The sequence below is a fragment of the Siphateles boraxobius genome, unplaced genomic scaffold (genome assembly GCF_051911475.1).
Source record: "Siphateles boraxobius isolate OS27281-9 unplaced genomic scaffold, OSU_SipBor_1 65, whole genome shotgun sequence".
NCBI classification, from domain to species: Eukaryota; Metazoa; Chordata; class Actinopteri; order Cypriniformes; family Leuciscidae; genus Siphateles; species Siphateles boraxobius.
In genome coordinates this window covers 6216781-6234702 of record NW_027509192.1, presented here as the reverse complement: position 1 = coordinate 6234702, position 17922 = coordinate 6216781, and the positions used below count along the sequence as shown (strand labels likewise).

Here is a 17922-nt window from a genome sequence, read left to right as displayed (position 1 = left end):
TGCTGCAAGGACACACACTGATATAGAAACACATTCTTTGGCTGCATTCGTCATTCACAAAAGTCCAACACATAGTGCAACCACAGGCGCAGACGACCCGCTACATTTATGAGAGAAACTTGCATAGCTTTCCTAAACTATTGAGAGGATAATAAATAGAAATCATTTTAATTTTTCTAAAAGAATTAACTAACTGAAAAACATTTACTCCACCCCCTACCCTTTTCCAGCAGCTGAGCTTTAGATGACATAATATTATACCATGCAAGGTCAAAGGGTTTCTTCTGGTTTTTAATGGAAATACCCTCACAGTTCTGAAAATAACTTCTATAGGTTATCACACAAGCCAACGTGTTTCTCATAGAGTTGCCAAATGTTTCAGTTATGATAAATGGAATCCCAAGAGCGTGTATTTTCACTTGCATGATCCAAACAGACACTAAGGAATGAACAGTACTCTGGTTCACCAGCAGAGCACTAGGCCAATTTTTAGGCACCTATGAAGGAGACGGAAATAGGGTATTTCCTGTGTGAAATGCACTGAGCAGCCCTTAAGAATTTGAATATCTACAATACCAAATTAGGAGGAAGAGGGTTCAGAGACAAGTTGTTGTTAAAGAAAAGATTGTGTTACTGGTCAAGAAAATCAACAAGGGGGTTCTTCTCAAAATCGAATTCACAATCTCTATTTATGCTGGCAATTCACCACAAATTCTTCTGTTGAGGTGTATCACACGTGTGTTAAGATATACTATATACAGTAGATGAGCCAATAGATGGTGCCATTGAGCGATCGTAAGATCATACACAACGGAAGTCAGTGTACAAAAAGAATGAGATGCATGAAGATAGCAATAAAAGCAAGCTGAATAAAAGCTAGTGTTTGATACATCACAAGTCTCCTTTCGTGATGAATATGAAACAACCTGGAGAATGAAGACCTTCACGAAGACTTTACTAATGTTTCTGATACTGTGCTGTGCTCTGCATCTTACCTCAGCTGGTGAGTGTCTGTTTCTGTAACATTTTAGGCTGTAAAGCATTTCAGGCTCCATATTCAAATCTATCACTAACATATTTTAGCTTGCTCTTTGTGAAAATGTTGGTTAACTATCACTTACTCTGTATTTAAAACCTGAGGAATAAAAATAATGTTTAAAAATGTGGTGCATCTAACCCACATTTTAACACTTGAAACTTTTGTTCCACAGAATATTGCATAGATATAGTGTAGTTATGTATTTGAGTATTTGTAAATTGAATAATCTCTCAATTGCTAAACTAAAGAATTCTGCTCAGACTAATGTAACATTTTATCTCGCCAACAGCTCAGACTCTTCCAGTTTCTGAAAGGTGTTGTTTAATTTCTAATTCCACATAATATAATTTGGTAACACTTTATTTTACCTTGCCCTTGTTACATATGTTACATGTACTGTACTTACTGTAATAAATTATGCATAATTATGTGCAACTAACCTTAAACCAAACCTTAACCCTACCCCTAATTATATAGTTAAACTTAATACTTAAATGTATAGTTAAACTGTAACAAGGAAACCTTAAAATAAAGTATAACCGATAGTTTGTAACCTGTATATTATGGCAGCACTTTAAACAAACATTTCAAATGTGAATTTTTTTCCCTCAGGGTTGCAACTCCTAAAAGCCAATTTTGTGTGAAACCAGATAAAGGGACAAAGAGACAAACGTGAGCTTAGCCACTGAAAATGCAACATATGTAGCCACAAATAAGCTGTTTATACTTCTAAACCACTCTTGTTTTTTTGGGAAAAACATATTTTTGTCCTATCTCCGCATTAACAGAGGTGGAGTGACAACAGAAGCAACGCTCACCAAAATCATGCTCTTACCCCTCCACACCGACCCACCTTCACTGCCCCTACCCAGCTCCCAAATACCATCCCAACATCTCACTCCACCAATCTCCTGCCCACCTCAACACATCAACCCTCCAAATCCATGATCATCCCAGCAACGCTTCCTCCCATCCTGCCAAAGAGAGATGCACAACCCCAACCTCCACCTATCTACAACAGGCGTAGGTTTGATTTTGAAATTGGTGGGGACTTCCCCAGAAGCTGAGGATTCAGGAAATGAATAGGATAATGTATTGGTTTAGTCTATATTGACTTTATGTTAACAATATGTTATGCTAATTATCAATATGTTAATTAATGAATTCTGTAATGTTACAGGTAACTAATAATGACGAGGCAGTTTAACAGAGACTTAACTTTACTCTGTTTATAGAAGGCTACAATGCAATAGTCAATGGCTGTGTCCGAAATTGCCCCCTATAGCCTTAAATAGGGCACTATTTGAGGGGACAGCCATTTGTAGTGGTGTCCGAAACCATAGTGGACGTTATTGAGTGCACTAATTCAATCCCACAATGCACCACAATAATGAGTGTTGCCTACAACCGATCTATGCTCCACGGCTATAGAACACCCATAATGCAATGTGATAGTCACGTGCGGAATGAATTCCTGCGTCTTGCCAGGAAATGGCGCCTGCAGCTGAAACAAATGATCCATCCATTTTCCAAACCGCACTGGTCCAACGCAATATCGTACAGGTATAAATGTCCTTTTTAATTTGTTATTAAATTGTTAAATTAAAGTTTATATGCCAGTTTCCATGTCAGAGTTCAAGATAGATTTTTTCAATACTACTGAAGCTGCCAGTTTGAGACGTTTCAAATGATTATTATTAAACAGCAAACACAGGATAGCAACCAGGGTGGTTCCCCGAGAACTAATGGTTCCCCAAGGAACGTTTTCCTGGTTGCATTCAGCCATTAGTAACTCTCAAGTGACGCAAGCCGCGCTTGTTGTTGTGACTTTTATTTTGATGGCACAGCGGACCTTTATTTTGACGCCGCTGAGAACGCCAGACAGAGCCACACAGTGCTTGCATTCTCCGTGTTCATTAGTTTACGATCTGTAAGCCCAATTTATACTTCTGCGTCGAACTCACGCCGTAGCTACGTCGTAGGCTGTGTGTAGCAGGAGTAAGTGTGTAGGTGAGGTCGCTATTGGGTGTTCCCGCTACTGGTTGCCAAGTAATGTTTGTTTTGTTCTTGCTGCTACAAACAAACATTTTTATTTACATAAAATCATAATATGAAAGATGAACGACGAGAAACAGCGAGTACTCTTTGCAATCGTGGCTATTTAACTGCAGCAAACGGGCAAATGCCGGGGTATCTGAGTTCACAAAACCATTCAGGCTCGGAGTCAGCAGAGCGAATACCACCGTATGTACACAGAGACATATCATACATTATAGGACCGTTTCTGACTGCTAAAATGAGCTTCTCATTCTTCTTGCTTCGGTCGGACTTGGCACTGAAGTTATTAAAGACATCGTTAAAATAGTCCAAGTGACTACAGTGGCTCAATCTTACATTTATCAAGTGACGAGAATACTTTTTGTGCGCAAAAAAAATATTTCAACTATTCATTTCCTTCTCTGTGGGCCTCGAGTCAATTCACGTAGTGTAATAGCGTAGTGCTTCTGTGTTGTACATCACACGCATCACACACATGACCAGCGTCGGCCAATAGTGAGGCTACGTGTGACGTACAACACAGAAGCACTACGCTGTTAAACTACGTCAACTGACTAGAGGCCAACAGAGAAGGAAATGAATAGTTGAAATAAAGTCGTTATTTTTGTTTGTTTTTGTGCACAAAAAGTATTCTCGTCACTTGATAAACTTACGATTGAGCCACTGTAGTCACTTGGACTATTTTAACGATCTCTTTAATTCTTTTCGGGGAACAAGTTTCAATCCCTTAGAAGCCTATGGAGGAGTGATCCAGCTGTCATATTTAATCAAAAATATCTTAATTCGAGTTCCGAAGATGAAGAAAGGTTTTACGAGGTTGGAACAACATGAGGGTGAGTAATTACTGACAGAATTTACATTTTTGGGTGAACTATCCCTTTAAACTATAAAATATAGTCTAGAATTTCTAAAAACTGTCATATGCTCATTTTAAATTGTAGACAAATGATAAAAATAATTTTGCGTATGCTAGCAATAACAACAAAAAATAACCTTTCCCCTTAGGGTTACGACACCAATATAGATTGTTCACATAAAGAACTACAAAGGACTTTTAATTTGAAGGACGTATTTCAGCACATTAATATTTAATGTATTTTGAACAGGTTTAAATATGGTCAAGTTCTCTCCTAAAACAAAAATATATATATATACTTAAAGATATACATTTTATCTCATCAACAGCTTATGCTGCTGCAGAGAGGTGTTGCTTCGATTTTGTTGACTTCCAAATACCAGGCAAAAAAATTGTGAGTGCTATGAGGACAAATTCACATTGTCCTGTCGCAGGCGTTGTGTAAGTAGGCCTATATTAAACTTTTAAAATGTAGGCTATAATTTAGAAAAATTGTCATATGCATTTAAATTGTAGACAAATTATAAAAATTATTTTGCCTAAGCTATCAATGACAAAAAAATGTGAATATGAACTTTTTTCCCCTTAGGGTTACGACACCTAGAACCGAATTCTGTGTGAAACCAGACGAGGCTTGGATAAAGAAGTATCTGTAATGGGGCATCAGCTTCGGAAATGAAAACGCAACATCTCTACACAAAATAATACTGTTAATGCTTTATACAACTGGCTTTTCTTATTAAATTATTTTTTTTGCATCTCCTGATCAATACTGCAAGATACTGAATGTTAAACCTGTTGTCATTGCATGCTTTATCTATGCAAATTGATATATTAAAATGCACAGAGATTACCTGGTGTCAGACTCACTTGATGTGTTCATATTCATGTAGGCTACAAAATTTGCAAAAATGGTGAAAAAGACAGTATGACTCTCATCAGCATAACAGCTCATGTTTAATAAAGTAAACATTTTAAGCGTATTAATTTTGTATGTTGTTACTATGGTTACCATTAAAGCTACAATATGTAAAAAAAAATCGCACCCAAAGGTCCCATTTTTAAAACAATAACAAAGACGAAGCTTGATGACGCTATGAAGGAGAGTGGAACTATGGGAGATGTCGTTTTCATCCTCCAGAGATGTATAGAATTCACGAATCACATAAATTATATATCAGCTAAAAAATTTGTTTTACCTGTACGTTTGATCACACTTTGTTATGTCATCGTAATGAATAGGCCTATTTCACAAAATGGCAACTGAGACCGGAAGTAGTGTAGTGATACTTCCGTTTGCGCCGCACGATCGCCATTCATTCTCAAAATGGACTGTGAATAGCTTGTTTTCTCTCAGTCATTAATTTATCTGCCAAAAGTAAGAACAGCAGATGTTGTCCGTTTTGTTGATAGTTTTTAGGGAGCTGTGAAAAGATCGAAATTGGACAAAGATTACAAATACTTGACGTTTGCTTACATAAAAAAAAGTTCCGTTCATTTAAATAGCATGACACTTGATGACTAAGCTCACACTACTATAGCTAAACAAAATAAATAAATGAATTGAAATTATGTCTGATTGATGTGTGAAAGTGGCTTTTGTTGAAATTTCATGTTTTTAAGTATTAGTTGTCCAGGAGATTGCAGCAATCTTTCACTAGATTATGGCTCATTTTTCATGTTTCCACCATGAATGAAACTAAGAATTGTACAGTGAATTTGACCTAAAGTTGTAGTAGGTCTAATAATAAAATTAAGGCAAATAATTAAAAAATGGTTAGACTAAAAACATTAATGAAGTGAGTGATATTACATGTTACAAAATCACATTTTACTGTCTTGGGTCCCCTTATGAAAAGAAAATATATTTCCCTATATATGAATGATCAATATATTAAATGGTTTAACAGTATACTTGAAAATATACAGAATATTTTGTGTTAATATATTACAATATATGGAATAATACATAAGGAATTGACACTTTTCATGTATTTAAAAATGTGAGAATATATTTACTAATATATCATAATGTATGCAATTTTATTTAGTAATACAGTCCATAATATACAGATGTATGTGATCAGATATGGTACTCCATGTGTACTATATTGCAGATACATTTACTCATGTAGCCTAAACACACATAGAGAAATATATAATGTAATATATTTCATATATTTTGTTAATTATTTACATTATAAATGTTTCAAATTTTCAAAGTAGTTGCAGTATATTGAAAAATATAAGCACAAGTTTCCCATATATGGAAATGTATTATGTAATAATACATCACTATATTTTGCAGTATATTCCCATGTATTTTTGGAGACCCTAAACAGCCCGTGTACACCCTAAATGAACAGCACACAAGGGTTAGGCCTAAATAAAGATGTGAAATATATAAAAGTCTTTCTACCACTTTCGTTAGATCACACTTGAAACCAACAATCCACCTCAAATGGCAGCTTATACATATTCTTGTGATGCTGGAAGAAGTCCTGGTTGCATTACTTTACCAGACAGCTCATTTTAGTACATTAGGAACCAAAAATGCTCCAGGTGCCCTTGCTTGCACAAGCAAGCAGGCCTGGCAAAGGCCCCGCTCCCAGGTAAAAAGAAAAAAAGGGAAAGAAAGTTACAGAAAACAACTTCTACAAACCATTTTGGTAACACTTTATTTTGATAGTCCACTTTGGACATTCAACTAACTATAGTAACTTTGCAGCTACATGTCAACTAACTATCATTCGAGTATTAGTAGACTGTCTGCTTAATATCTGCTAACACTTTATTTTGTTGGTACCCCTACAGATATTCTACTGACTATAAGTAACTTAGAAACTACAAGTCAACTTGTTCTCCTAACCCGAACCCTAACAACTAACAGTCTACTGACAGTTTACTACAGCTACTCTACAGATACTCTAATGAAAGTTAGTTGACATGTAGTTGAAAAGTTACTTATAGTTAGTAGAATTTCTAAAGTGACTAATAAAGTGTAACCACATTAGTAATTTGCCATCGGTTTATAATAATAAATAAAAGTGCATGATGTGCAAATCAGATAACACTCAAGTGCAATATAAACATGTTGTCATGATTCTGCCATCAGGTCTGTGAGTTCTAGTATTTTGGCAGGATCATGACAGACCCATGTTCTGTGTGCAAGCACATGGCCTTGTGTGTTGGTCATGTGCTTGTGTTGTCTCGTCTCGTTACCCCGCCACCTTGTTATCCTGATTCTGTCATTAGTGTTTCACCCGTGTCACCTGTTATGTTTGATTAGTCTTCCTATTTAATCCCCTTGTGTTTGCTGTCTTGTGTCGGTTCATTGTTATACGTTGATCGTGAGTACCCTGTGTACATCTAGTCATTGTTAGCATCTCTTGAAGTCTTGTTTGTTTTCTTGTTCATTTGTTTCCTAGTTTAGTCTAGTCAGTCTGGTATTCTGTGTTCCATCTGTTTTGCCCCCTCGTGGGTTTTGTTTTCCTGTTTTTGTCATTAAACCGTGTCTTATTTTATACTGTCTGCGTTTGGGTTTATCCCCACGTCTCACCGTGACACAATGAACCGACCCATTCTGAACCCAGCGGACAGTATGTCATTCCCACTAAAACAACAATCAGCTGACCAGGAACTATGGTGGCAGTCAGCTATCAACGACAGCAAGTTGGGCAAGCTTCCTTTCCCTCCCCAGGGAGAGAGGTCCCTGAGAGGATATGCTCAGGCCGTGGAGGCAAAGAGAAATTTTTTACCGGAGAGCCTGGTTAACCGTTACCTCATCGCGGGTCTCAAAATTCCTCCACCTCTGGCGGAATGGGAGAGGCTGGCCCACCGCCCGTTCCGGGACATGGTGGACTGCTTGGTTCGTCGGGAGTCACAGGGTCCCATGGTGTCGTCACCTCCTGCCTGTCTGCCGGTGATCCCGGAGGATCTGAGGTTAGGCTTCGTGAGGCTTGGAGAACAGACTCGTCCCAGTTCGACTCCCGAGGCATCATCGGCTCCGCGAATCAGGAGGAAGAAGAGGAGGAGACCTGCGTCTGCCCAGCCAGAGCCAGTTCACGTCCCGTCTGTCCAGCTAGAGACTGTTCACGCCCCGTCTGTCCAGCTAGAGACTGTTCACGCCCCGTCTGTCCAGCTAGAGACTGTTCACGCCCCGTCTGTCCAGCTAGAGACTGTTCACGCCCCGTCTGCCTTCCTGAGCTGGGACTATCTGGAGCGTCTGGCTCGGATCTTAGAGAGGCCGGTGTTCGGTGTTTCGGAGCTGAACCCAGTGCCCGTTCCAGAGCCCGCTACGGCAAGCGCTGTTCCAGAGCCCGCTACGGCAAGCGCTGTTCCAGAGCCCGCTACGGCAAGCGCTGTTCCAGAGCCCGCTACGGCAAGCGCTGTTCCAGAGCCCGCTACGGCAAGCGCTGTTCCAGAGCCCGCTACGGCAAGCGCTGTTCCAGAGCCCGCTACGGCAAGCGCTGTTCCAGAGCCCGCTACGGCAAGCGCTGTTCCAGAGCCCGCTACGGCAAGCGCTGTTCCAGAGCCCGCTACGGCAAGCGCTGTTCCAGAGCCCGCTACGGCAAGCGCTGTTCCAGAGCCCGCTACGGCAAGCGCTGTTCCAGAGCCCGCTACGGCAAGCGCTGTTCCAGAGCCCGCTACGGCAAGCGCTGTTCCAGAGCCCGCTACGGCAAGCGCTGTTCCAGAGCCCGCTACGGCAAGCGCTGTTCCAGAGCCCGCTACGGCAAGCGCTGTTCCAGAGCCCGCTACGGCAAGCGCTGTTCCAGAGCCCGCTACGGCAAGCGCTGTTCCAGAGCCCGCTACGGCAAGCGCTGTTCCAGAGCCCGCTACGGCAAGCGCTGTTCCAGAGCCCGCTACGGCAAGCGCTGTTCCAGAGCCCGCTACGGCAAGCGCTGTTCCAGAGCCCGCTACGGCAAGCGCTGTTCCAGAGCCCGCTACGGCAAGCGCTGTTCCAGAGCCCGCTACGGCAAGCGCTGTTCCAGAGCCCGCTACGGCAAGCGCTGTTCCAGAGCCCGCTACGGCAAGCGCTGTTCCAGAGCCCGCTACGGCAAGCGCTGTTCCAGAGCCCGCTACGGCAAGCGCTGTTCCAGAGCCCGCTACGGCAAGCGCTGTTCCAGAGCCCGCTACGGCAAGCGCTGTTCCAGAGCCCGCTACGGCAAGCGCTGTTCCAGAGCCCGCTACGGCAAGCGCTGTTCCAGAGCCCGCTACGGCAAGCGCTGTTCCAGAGCCCGCTACGGCAAGCGCTGTTCCAGAGCCCGTCGCCGTGAGTGCGGCACCCAGTCCTGTCCCATCACCAACCATGTTCCCCGTCAGAAGTCCCCGGACTGTCTCCTCGTGTGTCCCTGTCTCTACTGCCCCCGGACTCCCGTTTGTTTCCCCCGTCATGGTTCAACCTAGGACTGTTTCTCTGTCTACTCACACCACTCCACCCAAGTCCGTTCGGGTCCCCCGTCCTAAGCCCACACCCTGTAGTTCCAAAATCACCGCCCCGCCCACCCACCCTGGATTCTCGCTCAAAGACTCTGTTGTCCCTCCGCCTCCCCTTCCTTGTTTGTTTTTTCTGATGTTTCACCCCAACCCGGTCATTGTTCACGCTTGTATGCCCTTGTTATTATTTGTCATGTTTTGTTGGGTCTGGTCTCTGTCAGTCTTGTCCCGCGGTTAATGTCTCCTTGGGGAGCGTCTGGTAGCCGCTCTTTAAGGAGGGGGTACTGTCATGATTCTGCCATCAGGTCTGTGAGTTCTAGTATTTTGGCAGGATCATGACAGACCCATGTTCTGTGTGCAAGCACATGGCCTTGTGTTTTGGTCATGTGCTTGTGTTGTCTCGTCTCGTTACCCCGCCCCCTTGTTATCCTGATTCTGTCATTAGTGTTTCACCCGTGTCACCTGTTATGTTTGATTAGCCTTCCTATTTAATCCCCTTGTGTTTGCTGTCTTGTGTCGGTTCATTGTTATACGTTGATCGTGAGTACCCTGTGTACATCTAGTCATTGTTAGCATCTCTTGAAGTCTTGTTTGTTTTCTTGTTCATTTGTTTCCCAGTTTAGTCTAGTCAGTCTGGTATTCTGTGTTCCATCTGTTTTGCCCCCTCGTGGGTTTTGTTTTCCTGTTTTTGTCATTAAACCGTGTCTTATTTTATACTGTCTGCGTTTGGGTTTATCTCCACGTCTCACCGTGACACATGTTTTGTCAGGGGATCAGTCCCGAACCAGCATCAACACTACATTTCAACATCTGCTTCCTCCTTCACACCACAGACACGCCTTTTTGCCGTCTGTGTATGGTGTGATTTAACTTCTCCCCAGTTGTTCCATGAAAACCTACAAAATACGGCCTGCGGTGTAAGATATCTATGACCGGATTCTCGTACACGGACTTGGAAGCCCTGAAGTTCTTAGCACATAAAAAAGTGCCTCTCTTCTTATTGCCCAAATCCAACGCCTTTTCAGCATTTCGTCGCAAGGAAAGCTGTGAAATGATAAATAGCGTTGTTTCTTTTTTAGTTGAAACATAAGGTACGCAGCAGGACTGCCCGCTTTTTGTCTGCACATTTGTTCTCCGACTGCTAGCGCTTTCACTGGAAAAGAGTTTAACCTACTTGCGGTCTCAGCGGCCATTTTTGTGAAATAGGCTGCTGCCAGTATCGTGACATGTGGGTAATGTTACTAATATGTGGATAGCCTGTTACTAATATGTGACTATTTGTCAAATGATTTGGTGGGTTAATGCTGCACAGTGTTACACGTTTAAAACAATCGTACTAAAAGTACATTTGAACAAACCCACAGTAGGCCTATTTGCAAGTAATGGCTAAATATTTTTGTGCAACACATACTTAATTTCAATTGCCATGGACTTGGTCACCAGACTTGATAAAATGCGTTACCGAACGAACAAAGTGCAATATAACTGTAGTGTACAATAAATAATATATATTTGCTTTACCTGTCTATTAAAACACATGCGAGAGTCTCTGTGGACAGATTAAATCCAAGTTTGTCGCAAAGCTCTCCGCAACCTGAAAACGCCAATATTGATCCTTGTTTTATTTCTCCATTTTTCCCAAAGCCTGCTTGTCTAAGTTGATATGTTTACGTTTTTTTGGATTTTCTGTACTCAACCAATCTATAATCGTGAACAATGACTGAACGGTGTGCGAGATATTGTATCATAGATATACTTAGATAGCCCATTGAAATGGCCGCTAATGAGGATTCTATATATTGTTTCTACAAGCAGAAACCGAGGATAGCGAGGATATTACATCATTGATATGCGACAGTGACAAAGGATGTGTCAGGAACGACTGGAAGCAAGATGCAGGGAAATAAGTTTATTGAAACAGAGCGCTGGTCAGACACACTACACAGAGGTGGATGAACAGGACGAGTGACGCAGGGACCTCGACAGGCAACCGGGTGGTGAATGTTCAGTGGTGATAGTTCAGTATCCGGGGATAAGGTGAATAGAATCGGCAGTGCAGACAAGGTGAATACATCCAGGGAACGAAGACCACGAAGAAGACGAGAGACAGGATTCAACACAGGAACATACCAAACGATCTGACAACAAGAGATACCAGTCACAGAGAATATATAGCCAGAGGAAAGTCAATGCAGCTGGCGCTGCTGATCAGCGGTAATCGGAGGACACGCCCACAGCACACACGCTGCACATACACACACATAAACACGAGACAAGAAGAAAGCAGAGAATTCATTAACCGCGACAGTACCCCCCCTATATAGGAACGCCGCCTGGCGTTCCCAGACTCTCTTACCTGTCGATTGTAATCATCGATAAGAGAGTGATCCAGGATGTCCCTAGCAGGTACCCAACTTCTCTCCTCCGGACCGTAACCTTCCCAGTCCACCAGGTACTGAAATCCTCGTCCCCTCCGTCTCGAGTCCAGAATACGGTTAACCGAATAAGTAGGCTCCCCATCTATGAGACGCGGCGGAGGGGGAACTGGGACTGGCGGATTAATGTGAGAATAAAACACGGGCTTGACTTTAGACACATGAAAAGCGGGATGGATTCTCCTGTACGCAGGAGGGAGTTTGAGTCGGACCGTCAACGGACTAATGATTTTGGTGACGGCATACGGGCCAATAGATTTAGGAGCAAGTTTATTAGAGACGGCACGCAAGGGAATGTTCTTGGTAGAAAGCCACACTTTTTGACCGACGACGTATACCGGAGGTTTCGACCGGTGGCGATCGGCCGTAGCCTTGGTGCGTGCCCCCACTTGGAGCAGAGTCTCATGGGCTCTGGTCCATGTGCGGTGGCACCTCTGGACGAAGGCGTGGGCGGAGGGGACCGCGACTTCGGATTCCAGACTCGGGAAAACTGGTGGCTGGTAACCTAAGCTAACTTCAAACGGAGATAGGCACGTGGATGACACTGGTAACGAATTGTGAGCGTACTCCACCATTGAAAGTTGCTGACTCCGGGAGGAAGGATTTATTGGAGACCAAACATCGCAACATTCTCTCCAAATCTTGGTTGGCTCTCTCGGTTTGACCATTGCTCTGGGAATGAAAACCAGAAGATAGACTGACAGTTGCCCCCAGTAATCTATACAATTCTCACCATAATTTAGACACAAACTGGGGACCCCTGTCGGAAACCACGTCTGTCGGGAGGCCATGTAAACGAAACACGTGGTCTACGACAGTCACCGCTGTCTCCTTAGCAGAGGGTAATTTAGGCAAGGGGATAAAGTGAGCCGCCTTCGAGAACTGATCCACTACGGTCAAAACGACCGTCTTGCCCTGGGAGGGCGGGAGGGCGGTGATAAAATGTAGCGAAATGTGGGACCAGGGTCTCGAAGGGACTGACAGCGGTTGGAGTAACCCAGCTGGGGGTCGGTTGGAAGTCTTACCAGTGGCACAAACCGAGCAATTCAAAACAAAACTGTGGATGTCACGAGCCATTAATGGCCACCAGAATCGTTGCTTGACCAAAAAACTGGTACAATTAACTCCTGGATGACATGCCACGTTGGAACAATGTGAATAACCCCCACTGAATAACGTCAGACCGTAACTCCTCCGGCACAAATAATCGGTTCAGTGGACCCCTGGGCGGAGGCGTTACCCCTTCTAAGGCCGTTTTGACCTTCGATTCGACCTCCCATGTGAGAGTGGAGATAACTAGGTTCTCAGGTAAAATGCTCTCGGGAGTGGATGGGTGTTCGGAACGATCAAAACGGGATCAAAATGACAAAGAATCGGGTTTGATGTTTTTAGAACCCGGGCGGTACGAAAGAGAAAAATCAAAACGACTGAAAAAAAGCGCCCACCGAGCCTGCCTGGAGTTGACTCTTTTGGCGGTTCTGATGTATTCTAAGTTCTTATGATCGGTCCAGACGATAAAAGGTACCACCGACCCTTCCAACCAATGACGCCATTCCTCCAACGCCAACTTGACTGTCAACAACTCACGGTTACCAATGTCATAGTTACGTTCGGCAGGGGATAATCGATGAGAAAAAAACGTGCATGGATGTACCCTGTCGTCTGCAGAAGTGCGTTGGTAAAGAACTGCGCCTACCCCCACCTCTGACGCGTGGACCTCCACCACGAACTGACGTGATGGGTCAGGGGCCACAAGAATGGGAGCTGAAACAAAACGACTCTTGAGTTTGGAAAATACAGTCTCGGCTGTATCAGACCACCTGAACGTAGTTCTGGGGGAGGTCAAGGCAGTCAGAGGAGCGGCTAGTTGGCTGAAATTATGAATAAAACGTCGATAGATATTGGCGAACCCCAGAAACCTCTGTAGGGCCTTACAGGAATCTGGACTTGGCCAATCTACCACAGCCTTAACCTTGTCAGCATACTATACCAAGATCCCTGCAAAGTGCAACATTTACGGTTAGTAATGTTGTTAAAGTGAGTTGTGAAATTAGGATAATTTCCCCAGCCTTGTGACATTCCAAACCTGTTAACACTTATGTAATGTATTTAACAGTTTAGTTAACTTTACCATTTTATTATATTCTGAGTTAGTGTAACTAATATTTAGGCCCTACTTTATATATTTCAATAAAAAAGCTTCCTGCAAATATATTTCTTTAAATTTTATGTATGAGGTCTATTTTTATGAACCATAGGATATTAAACATTTTAGCATTCATTTTCTAAAGGCAATAGAATATTCTATAATTATTATAAATAGGGCACATTACAACTACTATCAACGCATTCTCATCCCAAGGCGTCATTTTATTCACACTTTTGACCATGCTTCCAAATCCGACGCGCATGGCACCCTTTAGCGTCAGTTAGATGACGCTTCCGTTTTTAGCGTCAGTTACATGACGCTTCCGTAATGGGTAGGTTTAGTTCTGGGGTAGGGTTAGCGTCTCATATTGACGCTAAAGGGTGCCTTGTGCGTCGGATGTTGAAGCATGTTGAATATTTTTCTAGAGGACACACATAGGCCCACATTACAGATCGTTTCAATCACCAGACAATTTTATGAAATGTGCATCGTGTTTGGAGGCTATTAGATGGATAAAACAGGGAAATCTTTGACATTTTGAACTCTAACTCCATCACCCCTTTATATTTACTCCCTGGACTCAGTCCCCAGGGAGGGAAAAGATCTAGGTGAATAAGAATGGTGTAAAAACCCCTAACCCTGGTTTTAAGCCTAAACTTAACTTTAAACCTATCCCTTAAATCGGATTGGTTGATTGGAATATTGTTCTACTTGGTGAAATCACATTCACCATGCTCATATACTATATACTACTCTATTTTCTCTATCACACAAGCCAAAGTGTCTCTCATAGAGTTGCCAAATGTTTCAGTTATGATAAATGGAATCCCAAGAGCGTGTATTTTCACTTGCATGATCCAAACAAACACTATGAAATGAACAGTAGTCTGGTTCACCAGCAGAGCACTAGGCCAATTTTTAGGCACCTATGAAGGAGACAGAAATAGGGTATTTCCTGTGTGACATGCACAGTTTAGTACCTTGTAACAATACCAAATTAGGAGGAAGAGGGTTCAGAGACAAGTTGTTGTTAAAGAAAAGATTCTGTTACTGGTCCAGAGAATCAACAAGGTTCTTCTCAAAATCGAATTCACATCTCAATTTATGCTGGCAATTCACCACAAATTCTTCTGTTGAGGTGTATCACACGTGTGTTAAGATATACTATACAGATGAGCCAATAGATGGTGCCATTGAGCGATTGTAAGATCATACACAACGGAAGTCAGTGTACAAAAAGAATGAGATGCATGAAGATAAAGCAAGCTGAATAAAAGCTAGTGTTTGATACATCACAAGTCTCCTTTCGTGCTGAATATGAAACAACCTGAAGACCTTCACGAAGACTTTATTAATGTTTCTGATACTGTGAATTTTTTCCCTCAGGTTTGCAACCCCTAAAAGCCAATTTTGTGTGAAACCAGATAAAGGGATAAAGAGACAAATGTGAGCTTGAAAATGCAACATATGTAGCCACAAATAAACCACTCTTGTTTTTTTTTCTACTAAACGTATTTTGTTCTATCTCCGCATTAACAGAGGTGGAGTGACAACAGAAGCAACGCTCACCACAATCATGCTCTTTCCCCTCCACACCGACCCACCTTCACTGCGCCCTACCCAGCTCCCAAATACCATCCCAACATCTCACTCCACCAATCTCTTGCCCACCTCAACACATCAACCCTCCAAATCCATGATCATCCCAGCAACGCTTCCTCCCATCCTGCCAAAGAGAGATGCACAAACCCAACCTCCACCTATCCACCCATGCTCTTATGGTTATATTGTCCAGAGGACATTTTTAATTTAAACATTCTAAAATGGTTTTAAATTCTTTATCTCTTTCTGAAAATATTGTAAAATAACTCTTCTTTACTCAAAATCTACAAAACCTGAAGAATAATAACATAATGTCTAAAAACGTGTTGATCACATTTTTGCTATTGAACCCATCAGTTTTTCAGGTCCTCAACCTTTTGAGTCCACAGCTTTGAAGAAACCCGTTCCAGAATACCTCTGAAACTGCTGAAGTCTTATTATTGGACAAGTAACCGTTGCCCCCTCAGACACAAAGTGTGGGTATCCGCTATATAGGTTTAGTATTGCTAACATGTACTATTTACTCGCATGCATGTTGTTTTAACGTTTTTGTCTCTCATGTGCTGTAGGTTTGTAACAGTTAAGCAACACTGTGTGAATCCTGATAATGAGTGGGTCCAGTTGTACACAAACCACATAGACAAGAGAAATGCTTCAAACCCTACTAAATGAAACTTGGAAGAAATTGCAACGCATGTATGGAGGCGGACAGATGAATACATTTCCAGCACAACGTTTACTAACAATATTTCAAACAGACAGGGGTATTCACAAACATAACTGTTAACGTGACCGGGCAAAATCAATGAACACACATGAAGTTATATATTAAAGATAATGAGGTGAACACAGCTGAACCAAACTAACTAATCACAGTAACCATAGAAACTACAGAGTGGCGGGAATCTAAACAAAGGAACACATGTGACTATCTAAAAGTCCATGAAAACTGAAACTAACTAAACATAACGGTGACACAAATGTTCTACTTCTACACAGATCAAATAAATGTTATTGTAACATTTCAGAGTGTTATTATTGTAATGAATGTTATTCAAATGTGTTGATCTCATTATTTGTCAATAATAAACCTTACTAGTCCGAAGTAAACTTTTATATGAGCAGTATTATTATTAGGTCTACTAATAATGTTAAATTAAAGAATATTGCATTATAGTGCTTATCATTTAAAATTTCATTTGTTTTATTGACCATTACAGTACCTACCATTTACTATATTATTTAGGCCTACTTAACAGTTCAACACAGTTTTATTAGATTATGTCAAGTTGCAGTTATAACTAATATTTACTTCAAATATTTTACATTTCTTTCCATTGATGCCAGCAGAGGTGGAAAGTAACAAAGTATACACACTTTTACAGTATACACACTTTTTCAGTATCTGTACTGTATTTTTTCTGGAAACTTTTTACTTTAACTTTAATACATTTGAAAGTCAATTGTCATACTTTTTACCCCACTATATTTCTGTCAAGGTCAGATTGACGTCAAAACCCAGCCGATGTTGGTTTCTGATGTCAACACGATTTTCATTTACATCTGCCAACGTTGGAGATTAACGTCACTCTGAAGTTGGATTCTGACATCAACATGATTTTCATTTTCAACGTTGGGTTTGGTCTTCTGAATGCGAATTTTGTCATTGTTTTGGAGCACACTAGCTTACAGATAACATATTCATACTAAAGCCAAAAAACTTTAAATCGGGCATTTTTTGAGGGAACAGCCATTTGGGTGTCCGAAACCATTGTGGACGTTATTGAGAGCACTTATTCAATCTCACATTCAATCCCACTACTGGAACTGTGTTCTAGCAATAAATTTGATATTGATATGAGGTTAGGCATGCAGGCATAGATTCAGAGACACTGTAAGTATTACATACAACAATGTAACTATAATAAAACAAAGCATTGACATTTACTTTTTACTTTTGATACTTATAGCCTACTTTTAAAAACGAGTACTTCTGTACTTTTACTCAAGTAAGGAAGTTGTGTACTTTTTCCACATCTGCATGTTGTCTCCAAGTAAACTTCTTAAAATGCATCCTGCAAATATATTTGTTCACTTTTATATGGTCTATTTTATGGACAAAATGTTATCAAACATGTTAACATTTTTTCTAAAGGCAATAGAATATCCTATACTCAATAATATTATTAATTAGGATAAATCACAACTACTATGCTATTAACACATATTTCACTAGAGGGCACATGTAGGCTACATCATTGCAGATGATGTACAGATCATACACGCCTCATAATATGCTCTCCCGTGTCTGCAGAAAATTTAAAGTATTTTCCATTTTTTCTTGTCC

At 41.6% G+C, this 17922-nt stretch overlaps 2 protein-coding genes across 2 annotated transcripts; both read left to right on the top strand.

Moving 5' to 3' along the window:
• Positions 1 to 836: 836 nt before the first annotated feature.
• LOC143721277 (uncharacterized) lies at positions 837 to 16597 on the top strand. The gene is made up of 7 exons (XM_077211564.1): positions 837 to 1003; positions 1329 to 1353; positions 1652 to 1711; positions 1828 to 1981; positions 7654 to 7895; positions 15965 to 16051; positions 16145 to 16597. The coding sequence occupies exons 1-7, from the start codon at positions 934 to 936 to the stop codon at positions 16245 to 16247; spliced, it is 741 nt and encodes a 246-aa protein (XP_077067679.1). The 5' UTR covers positions 837 to 933; the 3' UTR covers positions 16248 to 16597.
• Positions 2016 to 4806, top strand: LOC143720717 (C-C motif chemokine 3-like). Its single transcript, XM_077210456.1, has 3 exons — positions 2016 to 3930; positions 4283 to 4394; positions 4543 to 4806. Exons 1-3 carry the CDS (start codon positions 3894 to 3896, stop codon positions 4607 to 4609), a joined length of 216 nt encoding a protein of 71 aa, XP_077066571.1. The 5' UTR covers positions 2016 to 3893; the 3' UTR covers positions 4610 to 4806.
• Positions 16598 to 17922: the final 1325 nt, after the last annotated feature.